We start from the raw sequence: 26,101 nt of genomic DNA on the forward strand, positions 1-26,101 counted from the left end.
AGATTTTTCTTGTTTCTTGAGGTGAGCTTGAATTGTTATGAACTTCCCTCTTAGAACTGCTTTTGCTGCATCCCATAGGTTTTGGATCATCGTGTTTTTGTTGTCATTTGTTTCTAGGTATTCTTTGATTTCCTCTTTCATTTCTTCAGTGATCTCTTGGTTATTTAGCAGTGCACTGTTTAGCCTCCATGTATTTGTGTTTTTTACTGTTTTTTTTTCCTGTAATTGATTTCTAATCTCATAATGTTGTGGTTGGAAAGGATACTTGATATGATTCAATATTCTTAAATTTTCCAAGATTTGATTTGTGACCCAAAATGTGATCTATTCTAGAGAACGTTCCATGTGCACTTGAGAAGAAAGTGTATTCTTCCGCTTTCAGGTGGAATGTCCTAAAGATATCAATTAAGTCTAGCTGGTCTGTTGTGTCATTTAAAGCTTGTGTTTCCTTATTTATTTTCTGTCTCGATGATCTGTCTATTGGTGAAAGTGGGGTGTTAAAGTCCCCCACTATTATTGTGTTACTGTCGATTTCTCCTTTTATGGTTGTTAACATTTGCCTTATGTATTGAGGTGCTCCTATGTTGGGTGCATGAATATTTAAAATTGTTATGTTTTCTTCTTGGATTGATCCCTTGATCGTTATATAATGTCCTTCCTTGTGTCTTGCAACAGTCTTTATTTTAAAGTCTATTTTATTTGATATGAGTGTTGCTACTCCAGCTTTCTTGTGATTTCCTTTTGCATGGAATATATTTTTCCACCACCTCACTTTCAGTCTGTATGTGTCCCTAGGTCTGAAGTGGGTCTCTTGTAGACAGCATATATAAGGGTCTTGTTTTTGTATCCATTCAGCCAGTCTCTGTCTTTTGGTTGGAGCCTTTAATTCATTTACATTCAAGGGGATTATTGATATGTATCTTCTTATTACGATTTTCTTAAATGATTTGTGTTTGTTTTTGTGGGTCTTTTCCTTCTCTTGTGTTTCCCGCTTAGAGAAGTTCCTTTAGCATTTGTTGTAAAGCTGGTTTGGTGGTGCTGAATTCTTGTAGCTTTTGCTTGTCTGTAAAGCTTTTGAATTCTCCATGAAATGAGCTGAATGAGCTCCTTGTTGGGTAGAGTAACCTTGGTTGCAGGTTTTTCCCTTTCATCACTTTAAATATGTCCTGCCACTACCTTCTGGCTTGTAGAGTTTCTACTGAATGATCAGCTGTTAACCTTATGGGGATTTTCTTGTAATTTGTTGCTTTTCCCTTGCTGCTTTAATATTTTTTCTTTGTATTTAATTTTCGATGGTTTGATTAATATGTGTCTTGGCGTGTTTCTCTTTGGGTTTATCCTGTATGGGACTCTCTGTGCTTCCTGGAGTTGACTGACTGTTTCTTTTCCCATGTTAGGGAAGTTTTCATCTATAATCTCTTCAAATATTTTCTCAGACCCTTTCTTTTTGTCTTCTTCTGGGACCCCTATAATTCGGATGTTGGTGCATTTAATGTTGTCCCAGAGGTCTCTGATTCTGTCCTCAATTCTTTTCATTCTTTTTTCTTTATTCTGCTCCCTGGCAGTTATTTCCACCATTTTATCTTCCAGCTCTTCTGCCTCACTTATCCTGCTATTGATTCCTTCTAGAGTATTTTTAATTTCAGTTATTGTGTTGTTCATCATTGTTTGTTTGCTCCTTATTTCTTCTAGATCCCTGTTGAATGTTGCTTGTATATTCTCCATTCTATTTCCAAGATTTTGGATCAACTTTACTATCATTACTCTGAATTTTTTTCAGGTAGGTTGCCTATTTTGTCTTCATTTATTTGCTCTTGTAGGTTTTTACCTTTCTCCTTTGTCTGTAACATATTTTTTTGTCATTTCATTTTTTTTTAATGGGTGGGGCTGTATTTCTTTCTTAATCATTGTTTGGCCTGAGGCATCCAGCACTGGAGTTTGTAGGCAGTTGGATAGAGCCGGGTCTTGGTGCTGAGATGAGGACCTCTGGGAGGCCTCACTTTGATTAATATTCCCTGGAGTCTGAGGTTCTCTGTTAATCCAGTGGTTTGGACTCAGAGCTCCCACCACAGGAGCTTGGGCCCAACCTCTGGCCTGGGGACCAAGATCCTGCAAGCTGTGTGGCATGGCAAAAAAAGAAAAAAAAAAAGGAGTAATACAATAACAAAGGATAAAAAGCAAAATAAAAATAGGTAAAAAATATATTAGGAAAAATAAAAATATAATTGAAACAACTGCAACAAGGTAAAAATAAAAAGAAGGTAAAATAAAACCACGACAGAAAAAAGAAAAAAAGGGGGGGGGGAGCCAAAGGAGAGAATAACAAAGTTTAAAGAATAAAATAAAATTAGAAAAATGAAAGATTAGGAAAAATAAAAATATAAAAGAATCAACAACAATGAATCAATAAGGTAAAACAAACCCCAAACTAAAAGATGGAAGAAAAAAAAGCCTTGGCTCTGGGGGTGGAGTTTAGGCAGCGGTAGAACTTAGGCAGGGGCAGGGTTTAGGATGGAGCGAGACCTAGGCGGGTGGGCAGCTGACGTTTGAGTGCGGGGCGGGGCCTAGGCTCAGGATCCACATAGATGGAAAAGGCCCTGGGGGCGGGGCCTAGGCAGGTGATTTTCAAGCATCGGGCGGGCAGGGCCTCTGCTTAGGACCTGCGGGGGAAGGGGAGAGGCAGCACATGGAAAGAAGGGCCTCTGGATTGTGGAGTTCCGGAGTTTGGAGGTAAGGGCCTGGGTGAGGGCATGTGGATGGGGTTTAGGCCCAGTGTGGTTGGAGGGGGTCTCAGAGGGAGTCTCCGAGTGTAGAGGTAGGGCCCTGGTGGGGCTGTAGGGGCGGGGCTTGGGCTCTGCATGGCAGCAGGGAGGCTCCGAGGGCAGAGGATTAGGCCTGGGAGCCCAACGGGCTCCCCAGGTCCCTAAGTGGACAGGGAAAGCACTGGCCCCATTCCCTTCCGTTCCTCTGTGCCCCCCTCCCCGGGTCTCCCCCAGGGTCTCCCCTGTCCCCACTGGACCCCTAACCGTGGGTGGATCCCGCTGGGTTTAGGAACACTCTTCCCCTCCCCCAGCCACCCCTCAGGGGTGCCAGTCCTGTAGGTCTGGCCTTTACTTTTGCTCCCCCTTCCCTCCCTCTCCCTAAGGACCCATGAGGCTGGAGGGGGCCTTGGTGGACAGAGCATCAGGCCTGGGATCTCAGCAGACTCCTGGGGGCCCAAGTGGGCAGGGGAAACCTGGTCACACTCCCTTTTGATCCTCTGCCCTCCCAATGGTCCCCCAATTTCCCCCTTTGGATGTGGGATCTCTTCCCCTCCCCCAGCCACCCCTCAGGGACATCAGTCCCATCCCACCTCCACTTTTCCTCCCCCTCACTCCCCCCCTTGCCCCACGTCCTACCCGGTCACTGGGGGTTCCTCCCATCCCCTTAGGTGTCCATGGTCCCCCACCGGTGCCTGGTAGGTGTCCTAGTTGTGCAGAGACCCAAATTCTGCGTCCTCCTAGTCCGCCATCTTGACTCTGCCCCCTGTGTCATATTTTTGATTCCACATATAAGTGATATCATGTGACATTTGTCTTTCTCTTTCTAACTTACTTCACTTGGTATGAAAATCTCTAGTTTCATCCATGTTGCTGCAAATGGCATTATTTCATTCTTTTTTATGACTGAGTAGTATTCCATTGTATATACATACCACATCTTCTTTATCCATTCATCTGTCCATGGACATTTAGGTTGCTTCCATGTCTTGGCTAGTAACAAATCATTCTTGAAGCACACCTGACTACTCTGCTGGCTTGTCTGGGGACTCTCAGAGAATTACATTTTTTAGCAAACAAGAAATTCTTTAATTTCTTTCTTCTCTGCTTTCTGGAATATTTTGCCAATCACCTGGTTTCTGTCCAGGGGACTAAGGCCTCCTGTAGATTTACAGATGTTTGTTGTTTTATTTTGTCTTATAATGGACATATGCTATGTGTAGTCTTTTTTATGTATGAAAACGATATGGAATGCAGTAGTAAGGGAGGGAAAGAAAACAAACAAAAAGAAGCATCCTTTTGGAGTTCTTTAATCAGTCTCACCCCTATGAGTGGCATCCTCAAAGACAGCATGACTATTATTGTTCAATGACATAAATTTACAGTCCTGCAAGATGAAAAAGACCTACAGACCTGCTATACAACACAGTGACTGCGGTTAATGATGTGGTATCGTGCACGCAAATGTTTGTTAAGCAGGTAATGTCACTCTAAGTGTTCTTACCACAGAAACCAAAAACAAAACTAAAGGTACTCAAAGAAAATTTTGGGGGTGGTGGATGTGCTTATGACATCGATTGTGGTGACTGTATCATAGGTGTTTGCATGTGTCCAAACTCATTAAGTTTTACGCATTAAATATGTGCAGTTTTTGTACATCAATTATGCCTCAATAAAGCTGTTAAAAAACCAGTTAATTTCACCTGAAAAAGTAAAAAGAAAGGAAACAGTGACCTTGGACAGTCTCTGCCACACCTGATTTCCTAACATAATCACAGCCTGGTCTCAACATCAGTTGTCTAATTCTTTATTTTTTAATTTTTTGAATTTTATTTTATTTACTTTTATATACAGCAGGTTATCCATTTTATACATATTAGTGTATATATGTCAATCCCAATCTCCCAATTCATCACCCCCCCAAGTTGTCTAATTCTGAAGGGCAAATTAGTCCATGATGCTGAGTAATCTGGATGAAACTTCAATTTGAATCGTGACATGATTTGTTCGGTTGCGGATAAACACACCATTACAAGCATCTTATTTTCCTGCCATTTGCTCATGCTCCTACCTGTCCAGTTTCTCCTCTTGTGGCCTCCCCATCCCTGAATTGCTCAAACACCCCAGGGGCGTCTTAACCCATTGCTGGGATCTGTTCTGCCTCCACAAGCCAAAGGGGCAGGGAGCTGGGGTCTCACTCACTTGTCCCCCAAAAGCAGTAGCTTCTTGTGCTTGTAAGGTGTGGTCATTGAAGCCTGGGCTGTGCAGTTTTAGGGGCAAACTGCTAGCCACTGCTGCTGGGGTGGTGCAGGTCCTCATCCACGCCTCAGTGGTGCTCCATGTGGGGCCTGGACCCTCCTCCTTTCTGTATATGTTGCTATGGTAACTGGGTTACCACAAAGCATGCAGGGGAGTCTGTGGTACTGAATGGAAGTCACCAGGCTAGACTTCAAAAGATTTTATTTCAGAGGTCTTGAAAACCTCTTTCCTACCATGGCACTTTGATCACGGTCATCATAGCCCAACTTGACAGCGTTTTCTAACTTCCAAATTTGGAGGCTGTGACAGGAAAGTGGGGGAAGGCATAGAGGGATTGCTGTCTCACTTCCTGAAAACCCTGGGATACTTTTTGAAAGCTGGTCCAGTGACTAGCTTTGCACCCCAGAATAACTGAGGGAGAGGTCTTCCTCCCCCCTTAGACATAAAAGATTTTTGACATTCTGCTTGCCAAAACTGAGGATAAAGCTGATGATTAATTTTGTTCAAACAAGAAGAAGCAACGCCTCTCCTTTCCTGGCCTTTTTAGCTCTGTCCCTGCCTTACCAGAGAGCCTTTCCCGTCTATGTCCTCCCAAGACTGTAAGCTCAGTGAGGTCAGTACCATGTCTGTCCTGTTCATGGTTGCTTTCTCCAGTGCCTGGCCAGCAGTGACTAGCAGATATGAAGGGCCAGGAAGTGTTTGCCAGGTGAAGAAACCCACACTCATCATTGCTCAGAAGTAAGAGTGGATCTGAGGCTCTCTTCACATCTCTGGGGATGGTATCCCTTTAGACCCAGCGCCTCCCATCCTTTAAAGCAATGCCACCCTCTTTTTCCCTCTCTTTGCTTACCTGGGAGTTTATTTCCCTCCTGGAGAAGCATTTTTCAGAGAAGGTGCCTCTATAAGGGTAGGGCACTCATATTTATTGTCTCTACCCAGAGCCAGGATCTGGGCTAACTTGGAGGGTAAACCCAGGTCGGTGGGTTGCCATTCTGCCCCTTCTGGTCTCCCTGCCCCATTTTATGCTCTACGTGTGCCCCTCCCCATTTCTTGATGTGACTAACAGAGTCTTTTCGGTTGCCATGAGTACTTTTTGGGTAATTTAAAATTTTGGTATCATTTCAATTTGATGTAATTTAGTTTGATAAGTCCAAACTTATAGAAAAATTGCAAGTACAGTACAAGCAATTCCCATATACTCTTTACTCAGATTTACCAGTTTAATTCATTGTTTTTTGCATTATGAAAATTTAGTTACCTTGATATACTTTTTCGAGGTGTTTACATGATCACATTCAGTGTATTCTTCCTGAAGCTCTGTCTATCTTCTACTTTAGAGCATGTGTTTATTTCTTGTTGAGGTTAGAAGAGTTAGAATGAATTCACATTTTTGCTAGTTAAAATTTTTTCTAATGTGCTGAGTTCCCCACCATTATCAAGGTATTTTGACCAACTTTATAGAGGAAGTTGTGAAAGTAAATCTCTATCAATTTGGCTCAAAATTTACTTGAAAAGTTTGTTTCCTGTTGTGTAGTATGCTATTACTTTTTTTTTTTTTTTTTTTTTTTTTTTTGGGGTCCACAGGCCTCTCACCGCTGTGGCTTCGCCCGTTGCGGAGCACAGGCTCCGGACGCGCAGGCTCAGCGGCCATGGCTCACGGGCCCAGCCACTCCACGGCACGTGGGATCTTCCCGTACCGGGGCACGAACCCGTGTCCCCTGCATCGGCAGGCGGACTCTCAACCACTGCGCCACCAGGGAAGCCCTATGCTATTACTTTTTGTGCATAATGACTTCAGAGGCAGTAGTATTTTTCTTAATTAATAAACTTTATTTTTCAGGGGCAGTTTTAGGTTTACAGAAAAATCGAGCAGAAAATCCAGCGAGTTCTCAAATACTCCCTTAGCCCTCACTCCCCCAGCTCCCTTGTTATTGACATCTTGTATTGGTGTGGTATGTTTGCTACAATTGATGAGCGAACATTAATGCATTATTGTTAACCAAAATCCATAGTTCATGTTACTGTTCACTCTTTGCATTGTACATTCTATGGGTTTTGACAAATGTAAAATGACATGCATCTACCATTGCAGTATCATCTATATCAAACTATCAACAAAAGAGTTTCCCATACTCTTCATCCTTCTTGGCTGCCATGAGCATCAGCTTCCTACACAGTCTTGGCCTCGAGGAGTTCCTATTGATGGGGAGGTAGGACCAGCCCAAGGAATAGCCAGGAGGCCACCAGTCTCTGGAATACCCTTGGGAGCACCAAGGCCAGCAGCAGGAGGGAACATTAGTTGGGTTTGGCCTTTCCTGTTGGGCCCAATCCTACCTTTTCAGTGAGGTCAGGTGGGAGGAAGGAGGAAGGTAAGACAAGTGATATTATTCCCTGTGCCAGGAACTGTGTCAGGAGCCTTCTGTGTGAACTGCCTTGACTTCTGGAAGTTCTTTCTGGACGGGCACAGGTGTAGGGGCTGGTGCTCAGAGGGAAAGCTGGAGTGTAGTCTCCTCCACCAGTGGACGCTCTTCAAGACATAGAAGAGGCAGGTCTCTTTGTTCTGCTAGGAGACCCCCAGTATTCAGTGGCCAGGCCCTGGAGGGCTGGCTCTGGGCTCATGTTCATGCTGGCTGGGCTAAATGATCCACACATCCATGCTGGGTGGGTAAGGGCAAAAGAAAAACCAACTTAAAGATGGCACCTTACTGTTTTCAAGACTTTTCTCATATATTCTGTCAGCTGAGCCTCATAACAAATCTGGGAACTAAAGGAGTCCGGTGAAGTGACCACACAAATGAAGAAACAGGTTCATAGAGGTCAAAGGCTTGCCCAAGGGCACAGGCTGGTCCCTGGCACCCTTCCCACTGTGGCCTGCCAGGCAGCCCTGGTTCTCCCAAGTCCCCCTGCCAGTGTGGAATCCAGGTCGCTAGTCTCGGCCTGACTAGTGCCCCCCAACCCCCCACCCCCATTACGTGCGGTGAACTCTTCCTACGATTCAGGAAGGTGTCTGAACCCATTAGATTGCAAACTCCGGGAGAGCAGCCACGGAATTTGTGCTGCTCTGTCCCCGAGTCTCACACAGTGAGTTGGAGGGTGTGGAAGAAAGAATTTTTAAAAAGGCTAATCAAGAATTGATGGCATTAGGACACAAACTGGAAGGAAAAGGTCAGGGTCTGATATAAGATTGTGTCATTTACCAAAAATTAGGTTTTCTACAAAAAGTATGAGCATGTAGTATTATTATTATTTTAAAAATAAATTTATTTATTTATTTTATTTATGGCTGTGTTGGGTCTTCTTTGCTGCGTGCGGGCTTTCTCTAGTTGCGGCCAGTGGGGGCTACTCTTTGTTGTGATGCGCGGGCTTCTTCTCATTGTGGTGGCTTCTCTTGTTGCGAGCATGGGCCTTAGGCACACGGGCTTCAGTAGTTGTGACACGTGGGCCCAACAGTTGTGGCTTGTGGGCTCTAGAGCGCAGGCTCAGTAGTTGTGGCGCACAGGCTTCGTTGCTCCACGGCATGTGGGATCTTCCCGGACCAGGTCTCGAACTCGTGTCCCCTGCATTGGCAGGTGGATTCTTAACCACTGCGCCACCAGGGAAGCCCCAAGCATGTATTATTTTTGATAACAAAAAACTATTCTCATTTTAGGGAAAAATTACAAAATGGCAAAGGTTTTGAAAGTAGACAATTTTGGATTTGGCACTTAGAAAAGTTCCTTAACCTTAACTCATTTTCTTCATCTGCAAAATGGGGAAACCGTTAGCGCTGTTGGAGTGAAGGCTGTTTGGAGAATTAGGTGAGGGTTTGTGTAAGGCAGTGTCTGGCATGATGTGAGTGCCCAATACATGGTCCCTTTTAAAAACACTTAGGGAATTCCCTGGTGGTCCAGTGGTTAGGACTAGGTGCTTTCACTGCTGTGGACTGGGTTCAGTCCCTGGTCAGGAAACTAAGATCCTGGAAGCTGCACTGCACGGCCAACAAACAAACAAACAAACACTTAGACTTTAGTTCAGAACATTTTTAGATTTATGGAAAAATTGAGAAAATAATATAGAGAGTTCCAGTATTCTTGCACACAGTCTCCCCTATTATTAACATCTTACATAGTGTGGTACATTTGTTACAAGTAATCAGCTGCTCTTGACACGTTATTATCAACTAAGTTCCATACTTTATATTCAGATTTCTTTAGTTTTAAACCAATGTCCTTTTTCTTTTCCCAGATTACATGTCTACTTTGATTGCTTTTATTATCACTATCACTTTTGTTGCATAGACACTCAGCAAATGCCTCTCCCCAGCCCTTCCCTTTCCGGGTAGGAGCCATGCCTGTAGTGAAACTTGTTCTCTTGCAATCTGAGCTGCCCATTTTGCAGTCAGTGCCGCATGTGTGAAGCTTCTCTTGAGCAACAGAGAAACATGCCCCATGGTGAATGAGAGAAGTTTCTTCGCTCGAGGTCAAAGGTGACACCTGCCTTATAAAAACCTCCCTGGCTCAGGGCTCCTCACCAGTGCTGCTGCCTCCACACTTCTGTGCATTGAGGGGTAAGTGTCCTTTCCTTGGCTGGGCCTTCAGGGGGCCACTTGGCAGGCTGTTGGAAGCTACAACCTCCTGCCTGCTGGAGCCGCTCTGGGCTGACTGCATTTTGGGCCCAAGGATGCCAGCTCTTGCTGTGCTAGGAAGACCCAGTCTCAGGACTTGGGGATGGCCAAGGTGGGTGGGGTGGCTGGCATCTGTAAGGGCCTTTAAGTACCAACACTTGGGGGAAAGGGAACAGCCTGGCCAACCACAGCACCCTTCCCAGGTGAGCATGAGTGATTAACAACCTCTGGACTATAGTCCCCAGGAGATGGGGGGACATGGAACACCGCGACAGTTAAGGCTGATTCTTTTAGACTTTAGGCGGTATTCTATGTCCTTCTCCCCCCCATCCTATCCGCAAATGAGAACATTCACCGTGGATCAAACACAGAGCAGAGAGAATGCAGAGCAGACCCAGGGGTAGTCATCCCTTGTCTAAACCTTTGATACGGAAAGAGAGGAGAGAGTGGAAGTGCTGTGGGGTGGGGGAGGAACTGCCCCTTGACAAGACCTCCCTTGTCTCTTTGAAGGTGAATGCGAAGTTAGGGAGATGACGAAGCTGGAAGACCACCTGGAGGGAATCATCAACATCTTCCACCATTACTCCATTCGGCTGGGGAATTATGACACCCTCAACAAGTGTGAGCTGAAGAAGCTGATCACAAAGGAACTTCCAAATGCCCTCAAGGTACGTGATGCTCCTCTCTTGGAAAAGTTGCCCGACCCCCTGCACTGAGGGCAGTGGCAAGGCCTGAAGGATGATGGTGGGACAAGGGGTGGGTTCTTCCCAGTTTGAGCTTCCAAGGATGTCTCCCCCCACCTGCCCGCCAGCTGTGGGACAGGGGCTCTGCCTCCCTCTCTGAATAACTCCCACCATCACCTTAGGCTCTGCTCCTTCCTGTCTCTGTAGAGTGTAGAGAGAGGCAGGGCAGGGCGGGATTGGATTGCTGAGCTACACAGCATCTTCTAGGTTAAGACTTTATTCTAGGATGGCCCAAGACAGCTGCTTCTCTGTGTCTTCTGTTTTCTCACATTGGATTCTCCCACATAGTTTTGGCTAATCAGTTGGTGTTCCCGGGCCTCCCTAAGCTGAGTTCTGAGGGATTCGAGGCCTGGATAAAGGGGAGCTCACTGTCCCTGCTTTCCCTTCTCCAAGAACACCAAAGACCAACCTTCCATTGACAAAGTATTCCAAGAGCTGGATGCTGATAAAGATGGACAGGTCACCTTTGAGGAATTCGTAGTCCTGGTGTCCAGGGTGCTGAAGACTGCCCATGAGGCTATCCACCAAGAGTAGAAGCTCTGATGGGCTCTTCCCAGCAATGTCCCCAAGAAGACTTTCCCTTCTCCTCACCGAAGTTTGCCTTGCCTGAAGGAAGCGAGAGTTAATAAAAGTACCCTTGAACAGTTCATAACAGTGTCTGTGTACTTTTTTCTTTCACAAAACTTGATCCTTCCTCACCCCTGCTGTTCCGACAGTCCCCATTTAGACCTCTGAGAACCCCTGCTCTGTTCATTTGTTCACCAATAATTTATTAAATGTCCCCTATTTGTTCATTTATTCATTTATTTAACAAATATTTACTGAGCATCTATAATAGCCAGAGACCAAAGACGTGAAGTCCCTGTCCTCTTGGGGCTTGCATTCTATTGGGGAGAGGATAGAAAATGAACCAACAGACAAACCGCTAGGTATTAGCATAAAGATATATCATATGATACACTGGTAGGTAATGATATGTGATATGAAGAAAGCTAAAGCAAGGAAATAAGGGGCAGAGGGAAGGACAGGGATACTGTAAATATGATAATTGAGGGATGTGTTTGAGCAGAAATCTAAAAGAAAGGAAGGAGAGCAGCTTGCGGTTGTCTGTGGGTCAAGAGTTCCTGCAGAAAGAGGCTGAGGCCCTGAGACAGGCATGTGTCTAACCTGCTCAAAGACCAGCACAGTGGCAGATGCAGGTCTGAGGTGGGGCTGGTGGGAGACCAGAGCCTTCAGGAAACAGGGAGCAGGGAGCAGGGGCTTACAGCCTGTGGGGAGGGCCTTGGACTTGTGCCAAGTGTGCTAAGGAGCCACAGGGGTTTTGAGCAAGAGAGTGAGATGATTGATTTCACTTATGTTTCCTGTATGGGCCATGAAACTTGGGGCTGAACTTTGAAAGGGTGTGTGAAGAAGAGTGACAGGACGAGGGGGAGAGCATGAGCTCTGTCCAGCACAGGATAAGGGGAGGCAAGACTTCTTGGGCCAGACTCCCTCCTCATGCTGGTCTAGTCCAGGTTCTTTGTGAAATGTTCCCCTAGGACTAAGCTGCTCTCCTTCTGTGCTCTTCTCTCCTGCTGTGATTCTGTATCCACTAATGTGCTTATTTGTTCTATGTCCGTCTCCTCAATGGATGGGTGTGTGTGAGAGTAGGCACTGGGTCTGTAGCAGCAACACTGTGCCTGGCATGCAGTAGGTGTTTCAGAAATACCTCTTACAAGGATGAATGTATGGAAATCAATAGGCTATTTATTTGATTCCCTGTAAATGGTCCAGAGGGAAACAGGAGGGAGCATGGTCTCTGAGGACAGGAATAATCTCCCTAGGGGGCAAGTGTTGGGTCACTATTCCCTGGTGAAAAGTGTATTCAGTCTGAATGGGCAGAAGTCACTGGGGACCTCCCTGCCCACCAACCCCTGTCTGGTGCTGAGTCAGGTCTGGGATAGATGGGGTGTCCCTTTAGTCCAGAGGTCAAGAGGTCAATTTTGTCAAGATGTCAGAGTACCTGTATGTTATGGGCTGAATGTTTGTGTGCCCTCCCAAATTCACTTGTTGAAGCCCTAACCCCCAGTGTGATGGTATTTGGAGATGGGGCCTTTGGGAGGTAATTAGATTAGGTCATGAGGGTGGGACCCTCGTGATGGGATTAGTGCCTTTATAAGAAGAAGAATAGAGAGAGATTTCTCTCTCTCTCCATGAGCACACAGCAAGTCTACAAGCCAGGAAGAGAGCCCTCCCCAGGCCCCCAACCATCGCTGGCAGGCTGATCCCAGATGTCCAGCCTCTAGAACTGGGAGAATAAATGTCTGTTGTTTAAGCCATCCAGCCTATGGCATTCGTTCTCGCAGCCTAAGCAGGCTAGGACACCACAGTCGCAGCAGCCAGGGCACAGCCTTGGCCTCTGGCAGACGCACCAGTGGCTGCTCCCCTGCCCCCTCCTCAGCAGGAGGGACGGGCCAGGAGGGCAGAGTGTATGACGACATTTTTAAAAGGTGAGGTAACTTGCTGGAGCCCAGGTATGACTGATATGAGGAAAAGTGAGAAGAGAAGCTTTATATTGGGGCAGAGGTGGGTTTGTATTTTGGTTTATTTGGTGCAAATCTGGGTGGAGATGGTGCACAGGAAGCTGGGATTCAGGACTGAGGCCAGAAAGTGACGAGTCCTGGCCACAGAAGCCCCAGGGCTGGAGGTCTGCTGGGCTGCCCAGCAGAGGAAACTACTATGTCATGAGATGTGGATCTGAGGCAAAGCTGAGGCAGGTGGGAAGTGTGGAAAGTATGCGAGGAAGCAGGAGCCTGTGGAGACCCTCTCCTGGGGATGGGGCAACCAACCAACCAACCAGCAACCAACCAACCAACCAACCAGCCACCAACCAGCCAGCCAACCAACCAACCAGCCATCCAGCCAACCACCCAACCAAACAGCCATCCAGCCAGCCATCCAGCCAACCATCCATCCATCCAGCCAGTCAACTAACCAACCAACCAACAATCACAGCCATGATTTTGTTTCAAAATAGCCAACTGAACCACAAATTGAACTTCAATCATATTTAGAAAAATGTTAAGGGTCCCCAAACATGGTCAAAATCCATTAGTCGGAGAGGCACACAAGGCTGATGAAAAGAGCCTTCAACCTGGAATAAAATGTACTAGGTTAGCCTCCCGGCTCAACTGCTTCTTGGCTCTGTGAGTTTGAGCAAATGACCTTGCTTCTCTGAGCTGGTCTCTCATCTTTAAAGTGCGATGTTTGGACCAGGTGATCTCTGGTCCCTTCCTCAAAATGCAGAGCCTGGTCCCCGGACGATGGCAGGTATCACGAAACAAGCAAACAGATACGAGGACACTTAGAACCACAGGACCACAGAGACTGGACATGTCCTCTCCAGCATCTCGCCATTGACCTCCTGTCCACCGCCATGAGCCCTAGTCTCCAGCCATTCCAGAACGTTCTCCAGTTTCCCCATGGACTGTCAGATGTCTTGGATTTTGCACCTGCTGTCCTACTGTTCTCTTTGTCTGAAGTGCCCTCTTTTCTCTTCATTCACAAACATTTAAAAAGTGTCTGGGGCTTCACTGGTGGCGCAGTGCAGGGGACACGGGTTCGTGCCCTGGTCCGGGAAGATCCCACATGCTGCGGAGCGGCTGGGCCCGTGAGCCACGGCCGCTGAGCCTGTGTGTCCAGAGCCTGTGCTCCGCAACGGGAGAGGCCACAACAGTGAGAGGCCCGCATACCGAAAAAAAAAAAAAGTGTCTGATACTCTGTTGTAGTTACCAAGCTACCGGGCCCTTCTTTGGCTCCGGAACTCCTGCTCACCCACCAAGGCCCAATCCAAATGGCACAACCTCCAGGGAGCTCTCCTGCTCACACCCCCTCCCATATTTCCACCTCCTATCCAGAGTGGCTTTCAACTTGGGGACTCTAGGACTTACCTTCCTGTCCTGCCGACAGGCTGCTTTGGGGATGATGAGTCTGACAGAGCCCTCTGGGCAAGAGAGTTAGTATGTGACAAGGGACCCATGCCCTTCAGGAGGATGTCACAGGCCGGTAGGCTGTTGCACATTGTGAGTCAAGCCAACATGCATATTGGGGCTTTGGAAGTCAGGAGAAGGATCTGGATTCAATGGGATGGTTACAGGGACCCCCTGGTGCAAGAATGGCTAGGACTCTTCATTTAACTTGGTCAATATAAAAGTCTTCAAAGTTAAAAGGAAGCAAAGCAGGTTGTGAAGGGCAAGGCCCTGACTTCCTATGCTTCTCTGATTTCTCTCATTACCTAACCCAGCCCCAGGCAAGCAGAACCCTCGCCCTTTCAGCATTAGCCTGAGGAATGTTTCCTTAATCCTCCCTCCCCCGCAGGCAGGCCTGCACTTGCCCAAGAAGACAGAAGAAAAGCACCTCCTCTGTGCTCCCAGGGCGTCTGATCCTTATTACCGTTGCTTTTCTTTTGGCCACAATGTAATATTGAAAATAGCTATTTAGGTGTCTGTTGCCCCCATTAGGTTGAAGGCTCCTTGAGGTCAGGGGACCTAGCAGAGTGTTTGACACAAAGACTGGGCTCAATAAATCCCTGCAACAGCCTCCAACCTGGTCCCCAACCCCTCATCCATACAACAGCCAGCGTGATGTCCAAACATAATTCATGTGTCACTACCTGACGAAGACCCTCCAGACTTTCTCCAGTGTTTTTTGTCACCCAGGTCTCATTTCCATTGTCACCTCCCCAGGGAAGCCCTGTCTGGTTCCCCAGCCCAGCTAGTAGTTGTTCTAGCACATCTTCCTCTTGCAGTGGAGCTCATACCCACCTGGAACGATCTATTCTTTCTTCCTCCATTTGTTTCTTGCCTGAGTCTCCCTAAGCATAAGCTCCAGCCGAACAGGGACCTGCTGTGTTTTATGGGCTTGTGACAGTGTCCTGCCTACAGGGGTCCTTTAATGAATGAATAACTGATGAATGTTGGTTTAGTAGAATTGAGTTACTGTTTGCTAACTGAAGGGACCAACAGCTAAAAAGTGAGATGCTTGTGATGGAGGGTGGGGGGAACTGGCAGCAAATATGCCCCATCACAGAAGGCTTTGGAGACCTTGCTGTGGAGAGGACATGCTCCCGCTTCTCTTTTCCAGGCTCAATGCTCTCAAGCCCTTCAACTGTTTCCCTTTGTGATTTTCTCCTTCCATTGTTAATGGGCATCTTGAAAGCTGAGCATCTTTTGTTTTGGCGGCATCATCCCCCGTGAGATGTGACCCTGAGTTACATCTCAAAGGCATTCCCCTCCCTGGCAGCACCCAAGCACCTTGGGACTGCACCTCAGCCCTGAGACCAGGAGGGCAGAAAGCAGCAAGTGAGGGAGAGACTCAGGGAGAGAATGTAGGAAGGGAAGATAGAGAAAGAGAGGGACAAACCAAGAGGGAGAGGGAGAAGAGAGGAGGGGGATGGACGGAAGTGAGCTGGGTTGCCCCGTGCCCCAAGCCGGAATCCTGCCACCTTGATGCACCTGTCCGGGGATCACCCTCCTCTTCACCCCTCGCCTCCGGTCTTCTCAACAGTCCCCCTCTCACTGTACAATCTCACCATACATGTGACAATTCTGGGTACATGGGCAAAAGTGGGAGAGTTTGCAGAGAAAAGGGAAACCCTGGGAAGCTCACAGGAGGCCAGCCGTCCCCTGGTGTCCACTTTCCCTGTCTTGTGTGTGCAGTGGGGACCTCTGAGGATGGGGGTTGGGGGTCCAGTTTGGCCAGGAGGATGACCTGAGTCTTGGGGTAGAGGAATTGTTTCAGGCCTGAGTCCCAAGAGGCAACAGGACTTGAGCAACAAATTGTTTCAGTTCTGTTGTCACTTTGGTAATTGAAGTGTCAAAATCTATGACACTGGGCTTTCTAAACCATGTTTTCAGCAATTCCTGGAAGGGGGCAGGGTGTTGAGGTTGGATTCTGGAGTTTACTTCACAGAAGGGCTTGTGTCAGGCTTGTGTAAGATTGCCTCAGCCAGCTGGTGAAAGCTGAGGCATTTCTTTCTGGGAAGGTCTTGGGAAACAGCACACAATTCTCTTCTTCCTCTAGGGGTTGTGGGGCATGCCTGCCTTGCTGACTTGGGGCCTGGGTAGTTTGAGACCCTGGCTGAAGGCATCATCTTCTCTGAGAAGTACCACCTCGGGCTCTCCTAGCCTCACCTGGACTATCGCAGCAGCCTCCTAACCTGTCTCATTTCCACCCCAAATCATCCCACACACCACAGACAGACTTTTCTAAAATACAGGTATGATTATATCATTTCCCTCCCCAAACCTCCACTGCTTCTGCCCTCCGTTCTCCGGATGAAATTGTAGCTCTGTGGCCTAGTGTCTGTCCCCCTCTCCTCTGCATCTCCCACCTCCCCCTCTTCCACCCCCAGGGGTCCTCATTGTTGCTCAAACCCCACATCTGACCACGTCCAGGCCTTTGCACACGTGCTCTCCTCCTTCTGAAGTATCTGCACGTTTTTCCCAGGATGCCTGTGGCCACCAGACTTAACTCACCCCCCGCAGCGAGACTGCCCAGCTGAAGGACAGCCCTCCTATCTCTAAGCCCCACAGAACTTTATCCCTTTCTGGCCTTTCATTTTTTTATATCGGAATCATGTGAGGAGCTGTCTTGTCTGCCCTGCAGTCCTGGGAGTTCCTTAATGATAGAATGAAGCCATATTTATCATGGGGGCCCCTCAGAGCATTATACAGAGCCCAACATACAGCAAGTCTGCTGTTAATGTCTGATGAGTGAATGAGAAGACAAATGAGTAGATGCTATAAGAATCCATCTCTGTGGCCAGTTCTGGAAGCATTTCATACCACCGAGGCCCCAGAACATGTTCTGAGCATTGTTAAGCCTCTGGGCAGCATCCAGCAGCTGCCACTGTACTTGTTCACCATGCCCAGAAAGGTACACAGAAGTTCAGGTTCCACTGCCAAGGAGGGCAACTCCCTCTTATAGGAACTGAGGGACAGGCATCTGACAACAGGCTTTCTCTGTTCTTTAATCACTGTTATGCTGGGGAACCCCCAAAGCTTTTGTTCCTTGAAAGGACTCATTAATCCTAGAGGTAGTCAGCAATTTTCACTTGGAGTGGGAATCTTAACCTTCACTCTGACACTCTTATTCTTTACCTGAGGGAAGAATCCAGCTCTTCTCTACTCAATAGAACCAGTCTTTGGGGGTGAAGGGGACTAATGGGATGGAAGGGCTAAGTCACCTTGATCAGCTCTTTTTAAAGAAAATCCTACAGGGCTTTGTGAAAGTGGATTGCTGTAGACCTTCCCGCGGGGCCTAGAACAGCCTCCTCCTCTCAGACCAAGCTAGCAGAGAGATAGGCAAAAGGGGGAACCCTTGGGATCAATGAAGCTCTGTCCCCTGCCGTCCTGATGCCCAGTGGCTCCACCATCTCCTGGCCTCCAGATCGCCAGACCAAGGGCGCACCCTTCATGCCCAAAGCAGCCCCCACCTTACCCTCTCCTCATGCAAGCTCCAGCTTCACCCTCCAGCTCCACAGGGTCCTAGGACCACCCTACCTTCCCTTGCCCATTTGAAATGCTCACTGAGAGCTTTTTCCACGTTGGTACCTGGGGACATGGGACAAATCAGCCATTGTCCCTGCATCCAGGGCCACTGCCAGACTTGCAGATAAGGGGTTACAGTTCTCTATTGCAAGTGCAAAGGTAGATGTACCGGAGAGTTCTATGGGCCTGGAGGAGGAAGCCCCCATGGGCTTGAGGAAGGTGGGTGGTCAGGGGAATCTTCATGGAGGTGGCGACATAGGTTCTAGGCCTTCATGGGCCCTAAGGGACTCACTAGAGATCTCAGGGTGGGGAGAGCATTCCTGGTACAACTGTGTAGAGGCTGTAGAAAGCCTGGATGTGATTTTGAAGAAGTGGATGGGTAGCTGCGTGTGTGGAGGAGGTTAGATTTATTCTGCATCCCCAGTGGTGTGGGAGGAAACCAGGGTTAATGCTTGGCAGGCGCGAGGAGACAGATTTTGGCTCCGTGTAATGAAGGACTTTCTAAGTGCCAGCACCAAAGGAGGATGCTCCCTTACCTGGAGGAGTTCAGGCAGAGCTGGGCCAACCGCATGGCAGGGATGCTGGGGAGAATCACTCAAGCATGAGGGTGAGGCAGGTTGGGTTAAACAAATAATGTTCAAACTTTTTTCAAGACAAATCGCTTTATTCAAATGGAAGCTTCTAGTGTGCAGCAGATGAAGGCAGAACTGGTAAGACTGAATAAAGCTGAGGAGGGGGCTCCAGAGTCCCATGCCCTTGCTGCCCTTACCTTCCAGCAGATGAAGGCAGAACTGGTAAGACTGAATAAAGCTGAGGAGGGGGCTCCAGAGTCCCATGCCCTTGCTGCCCTTACCTTCCAGCAGATGAAGGCAGAACTGGTAAGACTGAATAAAGCTGAGGAGGGGGCTCCAGAGTCCCATGCCCTTGCTGCCCTTACCTTCCAGTTTGAGATGTCATGATGATATCCAGAACCTTCTGGATTTTTTTTTTTTTTTTTTTTTTTGGTACGCGGGCCTCTCACTGTTGTGGCCTCTCCCGTTGCGGAGCACAGGCTCCGGACGCGCAGGCTCAGCGGCCATGGCTCACAGGCCTAGCCGCTCTGCGGCATGTGGGATCTTCCTGGACCAGGGCACGAACCCGTGTCCCCTGCATCGGCAGGCGGACTCTCAACCACTGTGCCACCAGGGAAGCCCTGGATTTTTTAAAGTACATTTTTATTGGAGTATAATTCCTTCACAATACCATGTTAGGTTCTGTTGCACAATAAAGCGAATCAGCCATATGCATACACGTGTCCCCATATCCCCTCCCTCCTGAGCCTCCCTCCCATCCTCCCTATCCCATGCCCTAGGTCAATGCAAAGCACCGAGCTGATCTCCCTGTGCTATGCTGCTGCCTCCCACCAGCCAAATATTTTACATTCGGTAGTGTATATACATCGATGCTACTCACTTCGCCCCAGCTTCGCCCTCCCTCTCCATGTCCTCAAGTCCATTCTCTATGTCTACCTCTTTATTTCTGCCCTACAACTAGGTTCATCGGTAACATTTTTTTTTTAGATTCCATATATATGTGTTAGCATAAAGTATTTGTTTTTCTCTTCCTGTCTTACTGCACTATGTATGACAGACTCTAGGTCCATCCACCTCTCTACAAATAACTCAATTTCATTTCTTTTTATGGCTGAGTATATTCCATTGTATATATGTGCCACATCTTTATCCATTCATCTGTAGATGGACATTTAGGTTGGTTCCATGTCCTGGCTATAGTAAATAGAGCTGCAATGAACATTGTGGTGCATGACCCTTTTTGAATTTTGGTTTTCTCAGGGTATATGTCCAGTAGTGGGATTGCTGGGTCATATGGTAGTTCTATTTTTAGTTTTTTAAGGAACCTCCATACTGTTTTCCATAGTTAGAGCCTTCTGTTTTTTTTTCCCAGTGATTGAGGCATTTTATTGAAACTTTGGCGACTGGTTGTGGGGACATTTTGCTGGTTTTAATCCCACCTCCTCTCCCTCCTTTCTCTACACCTGCCCCCAAGAAGGGAGCCTGGAGCATGTGGGGAATTTTAGAACATCTATACAGTCAGTATCTGTTGAGAACCTACCGTGTATCAGCCACCTCTCTAGGTGCTTGGAATACAGCAGAGAATAAGACAGATGCCATGGACTTGACCTCGTGGAGTTCACAGTCTAGTGAGGAAGCAGAGTCATAGACATATTTATGACACATTGTGATAAGCACTGGTGGGCAGAGGGGGTGTGGGGAGCCTACCCTACCTGAGGTATCTAGTCCTGGCCAGGCCACCGGTAGAACCCAGGCCTCCCAACTGCCGGGCCAGCTCTCTTTCTCCTGCACCAAGCTGCACAGCAGGGACGTGAGGGTGGGTTAGCAGGGCTGTCAGGAGATGAGTCTCCCCACCTATGGGATCCCCCAGGGGCTGGGGGCTTCTGAACCCTTCTCCCCAAGCTCACAGCCTGGAGTGGTTCCTGGAAGCACCCTCATACCCTCAAGTGGGAGCCCGGAAATCCCTGTCGCCACAGCAAAGGCTCTTAGAACAGGGCCTACACGGTCCACAGCAGGCAGGCCAGGGGCCAGGCTACAGCCAAGTGGCCTGGGGGGAGCTGGAGTCTGACCGCCGCTCCTGGCTTCATGCTCAGCACTGGGGAAGGAGCTGTGAGATCTAGGCTGCAGGGACGATGGATTCAAGGCTCTCTGCAATATCCTCACCAATCACCACTGTATGACCTTGAACTGGTCCCTTCTCGACTCTATGCCTCACTTTCTTCACGTGTAACCTGGGGGATGGATGCTGTTCGTCTTTTCCTGCACCCCCAATCCTAATCCTATCAGAGTTTTCTCTTTGCTGAAAGCACAGGGCAGAGCAGACGACCCTGATTTGGGCTCTGGAGTTTGGAAGGCCCACCCCAGCCCGGTAATGACCCAGTAGGGGGACTTTACGGCGTTGCTGTAAGGCCAGGAGTCCCTTGGATGTCTCTGAAGTGAGTGGTCTGGAGGCTGCTGAGGTGAGGACCAGCAGCAGCAGCTGCAGGGAAGCTGGGAGCCAGGCCAGCCGTGAGTTTGCAGAGGAGCCAGGGTTTCTGCTGGCCTGAGGTCTCATCCACCCACTGGGGCCTGGGGGAACCCTGGCCATCTCAGGGAGGTCAGCTTGCCCTCGAGGCTTAGGATAAGAATCCTCAGGCCTGAGAGGCTCTCTGGACCCAGTGTCCAACCTCCGCAACTCAGTGGTTAGGCTCTGTAGCTGCAGAGCCAGGGGTGGATCTTGTTTCTTCCAACGGGCAGGCAGGTACCCTTCTCACACTCCGGTCCACCCGGGGCCAGACCCCTGATTCCCATCCGTGTGCTTACCTACCCCCGTATCCATGGAGGATCCTAGGTCTGCTGAGAGACACCCAATACCCCCATGGATTCAGAACTCCATTTGTGGGTAACACACCCCATCTGTCCTGGACTTCAGTGTTCCTCCACAGACACGTTCTGTCTAGAGGACTAAGGTTCTGGTAGGAGAGAGATGGCTGTGTGGATAGCACTAGATGAAGAGGGGGTGGGGGCAGGATTGGGGGGTGGCTGGAAGGTTGAGGGGAAGGGAAACTCCCCTTTTGCTTTTTATGGTGACAAGGACCACTTTGACTGTCTGGACAGAGAGGTCCTGAGCTGGGGAAGGGTGACGGGGACCTAAGCAGGGGGGCCTAGAGTCAGAGGTGAGGAGACGGTCAGGGAGGTGAACCCAAAGGGCCCAGAAGAGACCCACAGTTTTGTTGCTTCTTGTTTTGTTCTTACTGAATGCAGACATTGAGGCCCAGTTAAGCCACAGGGCTGTCAAACCCCCAGACCTCCAGGAAGGTCAGGTTGGGAAGGGGGTGGGGAAAGAAGTACACAGAACACTGGCTCGGAGGAAGACTTTATATTTCACTCCCATCTCCCTGCCCTGCAGCTAAGGCAGCCCCGTGGCCCTAGGTGGGCAGGGGCCGGTGGCCTGACCTGATTAGTGGCTGTGGCCGTGATTGCCATGGCTGTGGCCGTGGCCTGAAACACCCTCCCTGAAGCCTGGCCCGTGCCTGTGGCCTACTCCTGGGGGTGCCGTCTTGTGCATCTCCTCGTGGGAGGCTTCCGTCAGCTTGCCCACCAGCACGGAGAACTCCTGGAAGTTCAGCTCCTTGTTTACATCTGTGTCCAGGTCCTCCATGATCTCGTTTATGGCTTTGTCATCCTTTGTCTCCTTCTGCCGGTGGGAGACACAGGGCAGTCAGGGCTGGGTGTGGTCAGGGCTAAGGACGGGGAGCACAGCAAGTGACCCGATGGCAAAGGCAGAGTGACACCATGCTCCTGGGCCTAGTTTGAACATCTGCTAGACACTTTCTGATTCCTGGCCACCACAATTCTCTCCATTTTACAGGAGAGGAACTGAGGTCGAGTGACTTGCCTGAGGTCACACACGTTCATAAGTACAGAGATGTCTCCTCATTTGGCCCTTATAACAATGATAGGGAGACTTGGAATCTTCCTTGAGGAAGACTTGAGGAAACAGTCGTACAAACGGTAATTAGCTTGTGCAGATTGACAAGGCTTGGGAGAAGAAGGGTGGACACGCACATTCCGATCTGACTCAGAGCCCAGTCTTGTCCCGTTCCCTCTACTCCTATTCATGTCACGCCCTCCTCTTCCCGCCTCCCCCCTCCTTCTCCAGGTTACTACTTAGTGACACTCATTTCAGCCTGCATGGCGGGGAAGCACCCGAGGGAAACGAGATGGGGACAGAGAGCAGTGTGGTGTGATAAGTGTGCAAGGGGGGCATGAGGGGAGGTGAAGGATCCAGGCCCCACTGGGTTCCAGCTCCGCCTCCCACTGGCTGGGGCACCCCCGCTGAGGCTCCTCCTGGGAACCTGCAGGTGCCCAGCTCATCTCCCACGCCCTTCCCACTTTGCAACGCTTCAGCGTGATCTGCTTTTTTGCACCTTTGGCATCACCCTGGCAGATCCCTCGCTCCTGAGCAGCCCGTAGGAGGGGGCCCAGCTTCCCATCCTGGCCTATCTGCTCTGGATGTGGGGCGTGGTGGATGGGGTGGGATAGGGGTCTCACAAAGGAAAACATTGCCCATACAACCTCTTGGCTGTATCCTCTCTTGTCTACCCTGACCGAGCGTCCTGCTTGCTGGGGTCTGCAACTTCAGGGAGCTGTCAGCAACCCCAGTACCTCCGACAGCTGTGATTCTCCACCTTTCCAAGGTGGGGAGGGGCTCCAGGTAGGGCTGGCCACCTATCCCAGAACATCTTGCTCCAGGAATGGAACTGAGACTGGGACCTAGATGTCCCACCCTTCTTAGTCCAGTCCTCTGTGTCCCCAAAGTCACCAAATTTGTAAAGAAAACAAGAAGATCCTGTGGAACGAATCCTCCTTTTCTTAGAGCTGCCTAATCATTTTCAGATCAGGGAAATAAACTAACATATTACTGAGTGCTTTGTACACACTTGTGCTGGACTGGGTCCTTTCCCACATGCTGTTCATTTGTTTCTTACCAGAGAGACTTTGGATTAGAAAAGCCCTCTGGGGTCTTCCACTCCAAGTCCATCTGAGGCTTACAATCTCATTGGCTTCCTGTCAAAGGTAGTCTTCACTTGCTTCCCCCCACCAAAATTCAGGTCTCAGCTCAAAGGTCACCTCCTTAGAGGGGCCCTGCATGTCCATTTAACTAGTCACCTCCCCCCGTACCCAGCCCACATCACCCACAGTGCTCTCTCTGTTTTTCTTTCAGGTACTTACTGGCTGTGGATCTATCTGTGTTCTTGATTGGTCAACACGTTTGTTGCGTGTCTCTCCCGTCAGGACAGTGGGTCCCGGTGGGCCACTACATGCCCTGCCCAGGATGGGACCTGGCACACTGCACATGTTCAGTCTGTTGGTGCCACCTAACATGGACCACCTCTACTGACAGCGTCCAAATCCTGTTCCAAACACAGAGCCCACTGCCTCTGGAGGCTAGGTTGAAGGGGCAAGAACTTTTTCCTTGACCATTGCAGATTGCACCCCTATTCTCCATCCTTAGCCCAGACTGTCCGGGTCAGTTCTGACAGGAGTCCAGCCCTACCTTGAGAAAGTTTGGCAGCTCTTTTTTCACCAGCTCTTTGAATTCTTTCTTGTTCAGGGTATCCGGGGGCTGCAGCCGTATAGAGTACTGGTGGAAGATATTGATGATGGTTTCTATGCTGCTTTCCAGCTGCGACAGTTGGTCAGCCATCTTCCCGCACTCTGTTTGAGCAAAGGAGAAGCAAGAGTTCTGGTGCTTAGAAGAAAAGACCATCAAGCTTCCTTGACACCTCCTACTGGCCACACGCAGGAATGAAGGGGGGAAACAGAATAAAAAGAAAGCAGGGCCTGCAACAGAACTGGGAGATGACCCTGTTCCACACATGGTAGGAATGGTTTACAGATTATTTAGGGAGTGCCAAAAAGGAGAGCCTTTGAGGACAGGAGGCTGCAGCAGAACATGACCTAAGAAAATGGGAAGGAGGCTTTAAAGTGAGCAGTCAATCGAGGAGGGCTTCCAGGAGGAGGTTTGAAATGAAGATGGGTGAGGGGAGTAAAGAGTCAGCAGGCAGGCTCCGGCCCCGGGGAAACTGGCAGCTCACTTACCCAAGCCCAGGAGTCACACAGAGGGGTTTGACAGAAAGATGGGGGCCCAGTATTTATAGGCCTCTGGCTGAGAAACTCAGCCCTCTTGCGGGAAGATTGCTTCACAGGTAAGCAGTGTGGTAACCCTGAGCTAGGCTGTGTCACTGCCAGGAAGGGGGCTGGGCCGGGACAAGAAATGTTCACAAAGCCCCTTTTGCTTTTTTGTGAAATTCCAAGCCCTGGCCTGGAGCTGGTTTGGGAGGAAGCTGGTTGGTTAGTCCACTTCTCCTCCACACCACAGCCCTGCCCTCCCTGAGCAAGCTAGCAAGCTGCCTTTCCTCTGGCACCCCTCTCTCCCCCTGTCCCCGCTGAGGTTGTGCCTTCCCACCTGCGATAGCCAGTGTCTGGTGGTGGGCTGAGGACCCCTGAGGTGGCCAACCCACTCGTCTCCCCTTGTTGGGCAGCCCAACAAGGATGGCCCTGCCTGGCCCTGTGATGAGTGCTCTTAGGAAGGCGAGGGGCCTGCCCTCCATTGTTCCGGCTGATGGAGGAAGCACAGACAGCAGCCTGCATCCGTCCATCCCAGCAGGTGCCCGGGGCACCTCTCCTGTGTGTGTCCACAGCGCCCTCTGCTGCCTCTACCAGGGCACATTTCACTCTGGACCAAGGATCTCAAGACACAAGCTTGCAGGAACTAGGGACCTGGAGTAAAGTGGTGAAGCGGTGTGGGCTGGAGAACACCAAGAGCACCATCAGTAGCGTGACTCGTGACAACCGACATGGGGCCTCAGGGTTGGGGACACTAGGGAGTGGTGAGAACTGTGGCAAATGAGAGCATTCCTAACTTGAAGGGGCAGCTGGTACTCAGCCTCAGAGGAAGGCGGCCAAGTGGGAAAGTGGATCAGGTGTTAATGGACCTCCCGAAGGTCCAGGGAATCTGAAATTTTATGTGAAAACTCCTGCTTATAAGATTCGTCAACTAATGTTTTCTTTTTACATCTTTATTGGAGTATAATTGCTTTACAATGGTGTTAGTTTCTGCTTTATAACAAAGTGAATCAGTTATACATATACATATGTTCCCATATCTCTTCCCTCTTGCAGCTCCCTTCCTCCCGCGCTCCCTATCCCACCCCTCTAGATGGTCAAAAAGCACCGAGCTGATCTCCCTGTGCTATGCGGCTGCTTCCCACTAGTTATCTATTTTACGTTTGGTAGAGTATATATGTCCATGCCACTCTCTCACTTTGTCACAGCTTACCCTTCCCCCTCCCCATATCCTCAAGTCCATTCCCTAGTAGGTCTGTGTCTTTATTCCCGTCTTATCCCTAGATTCTTCATGACTTTTTTTTTTCTTAGATTCCATATATATATGTTAGCATACGGTATTTGCCATTCTCTTTCTGACTTACTTCACTCAATTCTTAGAACTGCTTTTGCTGCATCCCATAGGTTTAGGGTCATCGTGTCTCCATTTTTATTTGTTTCTAGGTATTTTTTGATTTCCTCTTTGATTTCTTCAGTGATCACTTCGTTATTAAGTAGTGTATTGTTTAGCCTCCATGTGTTTGTA

The 26,101-nt window shown here is 48.9% G+C and overlaps 2 protein-coding genes across 2 annotated transcripts; one reads left to right on the forward strand and one right to left on the reverse strand.

The window, feature by feature from the left end:
• The first annotated feature begins 9,390 nt into the window (after positions 1 to 9,390).
• On the forward strand, positions 9,391 to 11,013 carry S100A12 (S100 calcium binding protein A12). Its single transcript, XM_024748234.1, has 3 exons — positions 9,391 to 9,564; positions 10,132 to 10,289; positions 10,758 to 11,013. The coding sequence occupies exons 1-3, from the start codon at positions 9,453 to 9,455 to the stop codon at positions 10,896 to 10,898; spliced, it is 411 nt and encodes a 136-aa protein (XP_024604002.1). The 5' UTR covers positions 9,391 to 9,452; the 3' UTR covers positions 10,899 to 11,013.
• A 10,795-nt stretch (positions 11,014 to 21,808) lies between these two features.
• Positions 21,809 to 24,679, reverse strand: LOC112401809 (protein S100-A9-like). The gene is made up of 3 exons (XM_024748307.1): positions 24,550 to 24,679; positions 24,005 to 24,165; positions 21,809 to 22,141 (listed from the first exon to the last, which is right to left on the reverse strand). The coding sequence occupies exons 2-3, from the start codon at positions 24,152 to 24,154 to the stop codon at positions 21,905 to 21,907; spliced, it is 387 nt and encodes a 128-aa protein (XP_024604075.1). The 5' UTR covers positions 24,155 to 24,165; positions 24,550 to 24,679; the 3' UTR covers positions 21,809 to 21,904.
• Positions 24,680 to 26,101: the final 1,422 nt, after the last annotated feature.

The sequence above is a fragment of the Neophocaena asiaeorientalis genome, unplaced genomic scaffold (genome assembly GCF_003031525.2).
Source record: "Neophocaena asiaeorientalis asiaeorientalis breed wild unplaced genomic scaffold, Neophocaena_asiaeorientalis_V1.1 scaffold76, whole genome shotgun sequence".
Classification (NCBI taxonomy): Eukaryota; Metazoa; Chordata; class Mammalia; order Artiodactyla; family Phocoenidae; genus Neophocaena; species Neophocaena asiaeorientalis.

Coding starts and splice junctions, on each gene's coding strand:
- LOC112401809 (XM_024748307.1), bottom strand. CDS start 24,154: ATGGCTGACCAACTGTCGCAGCTGGAAAGCAGCATAGAAACCATCATC. Junction 22,142..24,004: donor AGCTGCCAAACTTTCTCAAG/GTAGGGCTGGAC, acceptor TCCCACCGGCAG/AAGGAGACAAAGGATGACAA.
- S100A12 (XM_024748234.1), top strand. CDS start 9,453: ATGAGAGAAGTTTCTTCGCTCGAGGTCAAAGGTGACACCTGCCTTATA. Junction 9,565..10,131: donor ACACTTCTGTGCATTGAGGG/GTAAGTGTCCTT, acceptor GTCTCTTTGAAG/GTGAATGCGAAGTTAGGGAG. Junction 10,290..10,757: donor AACTTCCAAATGCCCTCAAG/GTACGTGATGCT, acceptor CCCTTCTCCAAG/AACACCAAAGACCAACCTTC.